At 38.2% G+C, this 2,730-nt stretch overlaps 1 protein-coding gene across 1 annotated transcript; it reads left to right on the top strand.

The window, feature by feature from the left end:
• Positions 1 to 318: 318 nt before the first annotated feature.
• Positions 319 to 2,461, top strand: LOC123176992 (inactive anthranilate O-methyltransferase 1; the record flags this gene model as incomplete). The annotated part of the gene is made up of 3 exons (XM_044590978.1): positions 319 to 396; positions 731 to 1,000; positions 2,094 to 2,461. Coding segments are annotated over 3 exons (714 nt in total), but the record flags the coding sequence as incomplete, so codon positions are not given.
• Between the last annotated feature and the right edge of the window lie 269 nt (positions 2,462 to 2,730).

Below are 2,730 nucleotides of genomic sequence, written 5' to 3'. Positions count from 1 at the left end.
GTTATAGATGGCTATCCATTGTCCTTATATCGAAAAAGAGGGTATCCCATGTTTTGCTACTTGCTATGTAAGATGATCTTAAGAGAATAATGAAGTGCATGCGATGGACAAACTGAAGTGTGGGTGGATTAAATGCCAAGAGCTAGCCAAAATCCAACTCATCCAGCTACAATTCCCTGGTGAAATTTAATTCAAACGATAATCCAAACTTTGAGAGAAGATAAATACTAAGGAATATTGGTTGTTGAACTTGAAAGAAAGAAGCCACTTTTAGGGATCAAGTGCATTAGCCAATGACTAATTATCCTGGTGCAAAAGTTGTCACTGGTCGCTACCATTCATTACGGTTCATATCAGTTCAGTTACCGTGGTTTTGTTACATTGGGGGAGAAAAAGGTATTTCAAATCCTACAAAAATCAATTTTACGTATACATATGGACATATATATAGCACGTGTGTATAAAGTTTAACATATTACTGTATGTCTTTTCTGCTGTAGCTTGCACACAAGAAAACAAATGTGTCGATCAAAGATTGACTTACTATTTGTGCAAATTTGTATTTCTTCATGTCGCTTATTAACATATTTTTGAATAACATTGTGCATAGATGCAATATATATTCATGGGGTTTTGGAAATTTTAAAGAAAAATAAATTCGTACATACCAGTATATTGATTTTGTCCAACTAATCACATAACTATATCAATTCCTTTATGGCTTCCAAAGGTACCGGATGAGCTTTCAAGAGGTGCTTACCTGAATGAAGAGAGCATCTACATTGGCAAGAGTACTCCTCCAGCTGTGATAAAACTATACCAAGAAGAGTACCAAAAGGACCTGTCTTTGTTCCTGACGCTGCGATTCAATGAACTTGTACGTGGTGGCCATATGGTTCTAACATTTCTAGGCAGAAAGAGCAAAGACATGTTGTTACATGGTGAAGCAAGCAGCATGTGGGACTTGCTCGCCCAAGCTCTTCTCTCTCTAGTGCTGAAGGTATGCTCTATAATGTGCTGACTGAATGCTAATTCGTATATATATCTCCTAGTGCTATCTTATGAATGAAGGACTTGGAAGCAGCTAATAGGCTGTCACCCACCCGAATCTTCCCCAATGATCATTTTCCAACAGCGTTGCTAATGAGCATGAGTGGTTCGACCAAGTGAGAGACCAGAACGGCCGCATCCCTTTTCAACTCAACGTAGAGACAAATTGAACAGGGAAAAGAGAAAAGAAGGATTGTCTCGACGAATATTCTTTAAATTTTTATGATTCCATCATAGGTAGCTTGAAATCATAAGCTCGACTTTCAGAAATTAGAGCTTTCAACAAATTCTAACTTCCAAAATAGTGCGGCAAATTTCCAAGATTTCTTATGAGCCTCTACGAGACACAACTTTCATAAATTACAAGAAACTACTCTAGAAATTTCTCATAAACTTTCAGAATAGTAAAAGATCAAATGGTTTTCAAAGATTTTGGGTCGAACTATCCAAATATTAAAACATCATTATCTAATAAAATTTCAAAAAATTCATGTGAACTTCTAGAGTTTACAATAACTGGAAGAAAATAAAATTATATATGCCACCTTCTACAGTCTCTGGCCCAATGATAACAATAGGCATGGTAGCTATAACGATGGTATGGTAGCTGAAGGCCACATGCGGGTTAAGAGCACAAATTGGTGACGTCTGTGAAACTTGGACACGTAGTGGAGGCAGAGGACGTGATGCTCTAATGCCTAGCTAGCAGTGGCAGCGGCCAATCTCAATAACATTATATTTAGGCATGACAGCTAATGGATAAAGGCGGCAGAGGGTCCTTCCATGGAGCGCTGGAACCTATACGGTTGGAAACAATGTAAAGGGTGATGCCCAAATGAATTGTTGGAGCCACGCATAGCACACATCGCTGAGGAGAAATAGAAGTGTGTCCAAGTCTGCATGGTCTAAAGTTATTGTGACTACGGGTATCCATCTACGAGATATCTTGGGAGGAAAACTATTTATATTTAGCATCTTAAAACATGCATATGAATTCATACAAACTTTGAAAAAAAGTACTATTTTTCTGCAACGTGTGGCAGGGCCTTGTGGAGAAGGAGAAGCTGGTCTCTTTCAACCTTCCATTTTATGCTCCATCTATGGACGAAGTGAAGGCTGTGGTTGAGGAGAACAATCTCTTCAATGTGGAACACATGAGTGTGTTTGAATCAAGCTGGGATCCACAAGACGACGACACAAACGATGATGTCGTGTTGGGCTGCAGCAGTAGTGGTTTTTATGTTTCCAGGTGCATAAGGGCGGTGGCGGAACCGCTGATTAAGAAACACTTCGGAGAGGCCATTCTTGATGATCTGTTTATGGTTTATGCCAGCATGATTTCAAAGCACCTCAAGAAAGCGAAGGCCAAGTATCCTATAATTATCATCTATTTGAAGGCCAAGCACTAAGAAATACTTCTCAAGTGTCAATTTGAATAAATGCGGGGAGTTCAGTATTTCCGGTCCATCACATATTATATGTAAAAGATGTTTTGTTAATATTTTGTATGTATGGAAAAGGATGTTTCCTTGTCAATTCCATGAATTTTATGGCAAGCAAGTACGCTAGAAACCCTGCCATTTAATATGTAAAAAAAATGTTTCGATGATATTGTATAAGAATAAGAATGTATGCCTTAGTTGGCTACATGGAAAAGACATTTGTCTAATTTTATGCATA

The sequence above is a fragment of the Triticum aestivum genome, unplaced genomic scaffold (assembly GCF_018294505.1).
Source record: "Triticum aestivum cultivar Chinese Spring unplaced genomic scaffold, IWGSC CS RefSeq v2.1 scaffold216298, whole genome shotgun sequence".
NCBI classification, from domain to species: domain Eukaryota; kingdom Viridiplantae; phylum Streptophyta; class Magnoliopsida; order Poales; family Poaceae; genus Triticum; species Triticum aestivum.
The sequence above is the reverse complement of the archived record's forward strand: the minus strand, read 5'-3'. Positions and strand labels throughout refer to the sequence as shown.